The 5,000-nt window shown below is 37.1% G+C and overlaps 2 protein-coding genes across 4 annotated transcripts in view; one reads left to right on the forward strand and one right to left on the reverse strand.

Moving 5' to 3' along the window:
• The window catches only part of LOC106872929 (phosphatidylinositide 4-phosphatase SAC2), a 1,166,845-nt gene that overhangs the window by 647,455 nt on the left and 514,390 nt on the right, over positions 1-5,000 (reverse strand). The window lies entirely within an intron of this gene.
• LOC106878212 (carbonic anhydrase 7) overlaps positions 1-5,000 on the forward strand; it is a 59,388-nt gene that overhangs the window by 28,117 nt on the left and 26,271 nt on the right. The window contains exon 3 of the mRNA XM_014927358.3: positions 917-1,090. Within this exon, the coding sequence (XP_014782844.1) occupies positions 917-1,090 (174 nt within the window). The remainder of the gene's footprint in view (positions 1-916; positions 1,091-5,000) is intronic.

Genomic DNA, 5,000 nt, shown 5'->3' on the forward strand with positions numbered 1-5,000 from the left:
AAGACTCAAAATGCCACTAAACATTCTGCCCAATCAGTTAACGATTCTGCCAACTTGTCACCTTAATAATAATAATAATAACAGCAACAACAACAACAATAATATTAATAATACTCCTTTCTACTTAAGGCACAACGCTGGAAATTTTGGAGGAGGGGGACAATCGATCACATTGACCCCAGCACTTGACTTAATTTACCAACCCCGAAAGGATGAAAGGCAAAGTTAATTTTAACAGAATTTGAACTCAGAATGTAGCAATGGGAGAAATGCTGCAAAGTATTTTGTCCAATTCTGCCAGCTCACTGCCTTCATCATCATCATCATCATCATCATCATGATGATGATGATGATGATGATGATGATGATGATGATGATGATGATGATGATGATGATGATGATGATGATGATGATGATGATGATGATGATGATGATGATGATGATGATGATGATGATGATGATGATGATGATGATGATGATGATAATAATGATAATAATAATAATAATAATAATAATAATAATAATCCTTTCTACTATAGGCACAAAGCCTGAAATTTTGTTGGGAAGGGACTAGTTGATTACATCAACCCCAGTGTTTCACTGGTACTGAACTTATTGACCCTGAAAGGATGAAAGGCAAAGTCGACCTCAACAGAATTTAAACTCAGAACGTAAAGACGGATGAAATACTGCTAAGCAATTTGCTTGGCATACTAACAATTCTGCCAGTTTGCCACTTTGATGATGATGATAATAATAATAATAATAATTGTTCTTTCTAATAAAGTCACCCCCACCCCGCCACCTCTCCCCACAAAAATTTCAGCCCTGTACCTACAATTGAAATAATATTAATAATGATAACAATTATAGTAACGATGATGATAAATTCAATGGGCTGTTACATATTTTTCAGGCATTCACACATGGCATGCAAATTATAATATCTGTGCTGCAGGGAATCACCAGTCTCCAATTGATATTATAACCGATGACACAGTCTATGATCCGGACTTAAAGGAAATTATCATTTGGTATAACCCACATCATCCGAAAGGTCAGATGATAGCATTCAATGATGGCAGAACAGGTAATTTGGTTGAAAAGTTTCCTCTTTTATCAACAACTTTATCCTTATCTAAGGGTTTGTTTTGGTTTCCAGGACAACATACTCTGCAGAAATGGTTTGCAGAATTGGTCTATTCTATGGAACTTTTGGTTTCAATTGTTTTTTTACTCTTCATTATGTTGCATTTGAGAATTTGAAAGATCTCTGACAATCAGAGGTCACAGAATCTCAAATGCAACAAAACCAATTCCTCCAAACCTTAACTTGTCATTGTTCAATTTTCTATTTTGTGGCTGTACCCCAATGTAGTGTCTCCATTAGAGGTCAGTGAATGATGACCACATGGCTAAAGAATCTCATTGCAAACATTAAAACCATGAGTTTGGTATTGTTATTGTTTAGCAAGGCTGATCACTCAGGGCTGAACACTCAGGGATTTTTTAGTGTCTTTTTTTTTTTGTTTTTCTTTTTGTTTGTACCTGGAGGAAAGGGCAGTGCCCTTGATTTCAATTGACCTCTTGAGACCAGAGATGTTGATTGTGTTAATGTTTCCTTTAAACTATTACAGAGCAAAACATACGTCAAAAACACAAAAAGGGAGTTGATTGCAGAGGGAAAATGTTCTGGGAAGAAAGGATTTAGCATAATGTGAGAATGAAGACGGTTTGATGTACTGAGAGTGACGAGAGATGAAAAAATGAGTGGATCAGAGGTGCCTGAATGGAGAGGGGGTAAGGAGCTAGTTCACTCTGAGGAACGGAGGCCATTATAGAAGCAACAGTAAAAAAAAAACAGAGAGAGACAATACAGCATGTTTGGCACACATCTTTTAGTTTGTTACAGACATACCAAGCTGGTCCTTTTCATGTGAAAAAAAGTTTCTTTTATTGTCAGCAACATAAAACTTGACTTTGTTACAAATAAAAGAAAAGACATCCTAAAGTCCACCACTTTCATGTATGAAATCTAAATATTTTCATGCATAACATTACCACAAATAGAGATAGGGATTATTGACTGGTGTGCAAGCAGTGGAAACACTGTAAATTTAAAGATTGTTCTGTTAGTTTTGCAATACTGTACCCTAGTGGGAAAACAAAAGAAAACAAACCAAATTATATGGAAATGAAGAAAATAATCCAGAAACTTGAAAATTTAAGTTCAACAAGTAATATTTCTATGACAAAGAAACAACATTTTGTAATAGAGGCTTCAATATCATATTTCTCAAAATGGTTTCTTTAACAGATCTGAGTTAAAGGACAATTGCTTTAATTCAGTGGTATGCTCATTGGTTTCATGACTTTTTAGTCACATAATTTCATCATCATCATCACCACTTCCACCTCATCATCATCTTAGCATATACCCATATTATATCTCTTCTGTTGTATATCCACTGGTCAGACAAGAATAAGTTGGGGCAGAACTTTCTATGGTCAGATTCTCTTCCTGACACTACCCCCATCCCCACATCTGTTTCCAAACAAGGTAATAACCTTCAAGTTTATCAAACAACAAACAACCCAGACGTGCTTACGTGAAGAACTGGAAACAAACAACACTGTGTGAATGAACTTTTTGTTTACAAAGATGGAACCAGATGTCAAGAAGCCTTGACATGCTTTTCCACCTGACTGGAAGCAGAGGACTTCACCTGTATGAACAGCGAAGCATTTGTTTGCAATCAGCAAACACCTTTGACAATGAGCAGAAATACAAGCTCACTCACACTATCATATACGCACACACACAGACTACATTCATATGTGCATCCGCATACACACACATATACATATATTAGGCTTCTTTTTGTTTCCATCTTCCTCAGGCTGATCAAAGCATTCTGAGTGGATTATAAATATGTATATCATCATCATCATCATCGTTTAACGTCCGCTTTCCATGCTAGCATGGGTCGGAGGACTTGACTGAGGACTGGTGAAACCGGATGGCAACACCAGGCTCCAATCTAAATTTGGCAGAGTTTCTACAGCTGGATGCCCCTCCTAACGCCAACCACTCAGAGAGTATATAAATATGTATATATCTATGTATGCGTGTCTTTATATAAATATGTATATATCTATATATATATATATATAAATATGTATATATCTATGTGTGCATGTCTTTATGTCTTTGTTTGTCCCCACAACCACCACTGCTGAACAACCAGTGTTGGTGTGTTTACATCACCATAACTCAGCGGTTCAGTAAAAAGAGACCGATAAAATAAGTACCAGGTTCAAGAAAAATAAGTCCTGGGCTTGATTCATTGGAAGGTTTTAACCTTCCAAGGCGGTGCTCAAGCATGGCCACAGTCAAATGACACAGTCAAGCATGGCCACAGTCAAACAAAGAAAAGAATACAGAGGCATACACATGTTTTCGAGTTCAATTGTCTTTGCTTGCATCACCAAAATTATATTTACACACACACACACACACACACACACACACACACACACACGTCAAAATACAAAGAAAGCATATTTATACTAATAGATTGGTTTAGTAAGATAAAAAAGCACCATTTGAGCATGACCGATGCCAGTGCCGCCTGACTGGCACTCGTGTCAATGGCATGTAAAAAGCACACACTACATTCTCAGAGTGGTTGGCATTAGGAAGGGCATCCAGCTGTAGAAACCTAGCCAAATCAGATTGGAGCTTGGTGCAGCCTCCTAGCTTGCCAGTCCTCAGTCAAACCATCCAACCCATGCCAGCATGGAGAGTGGACGTTAAATGACAATGATGATGATGATGTCATTAGTAGGACAGAAGCTTGTTGATATCTGGAATTATTTTGGTAAAGCAAGTATTTTGATAGTTTTTAAGGTGAATAAAAAATAAATAAAATTACCACCATTCTTTGATGAGTAAATAAATGGACAGACTGCTGAAGAATTTCACAACTCGATCCATTGATTGAACAAAATAAACTGATATATCTGAGATGGAACAATTAGCATGGCCTAACAATTAAACTGTTTAATTATACAGGAGGCTTCCTGTTGTCATTTAGCAACCACTTACACTTCTTACCCCCACCTCTTCTTCTTCCCCCTTTTCTTCTTTTACTTTTTCTTCTTTATTTCTCTCCTTTTCCTCTTCTACCTCCTCTTCTTTCTTTTATCATTTCTTCTTCATCGTTTTACATCTTCCACTCCCTCTTTTCCTTCTTCAGCCCCTCTTTATTTTTTCTTCTTTGTTTTTCATCTTCTTCTTCCTCTTCTTTTCCTGTCTTTTTCTTCTTCTTCTCTCATTTCACCCTCTTCCCCTCCTTCTCTTCCTCCTCCCCCTCACTATCATCTTATTCTTCTCCCTCATCATCATCATCATCATTTTCTTCTCCCTCTTGTTCGTTGTTATCTATTTGTCATTTTCTTCATTTTATTTATCAACTTTTTATTTTTCATTTTCTTCCTTTCTTCTCACTCTTCTTCTCCTCCTTCCTCTTCTCTCTCTCATTCCCCCCTCTTTCTCTAATCACCCACCATTTCTGTTTCTATTCTCATCTCCTAGATATTATTTCTTTATTTCTATCCTTAACAATCACCAAATTCTCTCCTGCCCTCCTCCCCCGCACACACCACCTTAACTTAATATATCAAATTGTCCATGAATGAAACTGACCGATTTCTGTCACCAAACTGTGAGCTATTGCTTGGCATTCAAGGAAAACTGGCGTCTGTATGATTGAAAATGTAACATATGGCACTACCTCCCCCACCATGCACATACAGATATATATGGGATGAGCCGTTTTAACGATGCGTCGCTGATGAAGTAGAATGTTCTCTATGTGGCTTGTGTTTTCTCGTCTACATTTGTTTGCAATGTCCTGTACCCAGATATGCACCTATACATACAGGTGGATGTCGGTATGCACATACCTGTACGTATATATGCATATACTCATTTACTA

This window comes from Octopus bimaculoides, chromosome 22 (genome assembly GCF_046866305.1).
Source record: "Octopus bimaculoides isolate indiv1 chromosome 22, ASM4686630v1, whole genome shotgun sequence".
Classification (NCBI taxonomy): domain Eukaryota; kingdom Metazoa; phylum Mollusca; class Cephalopoda; order Octopoda; family Octopodidae; genus Octopus; species Octopus bimaculoides.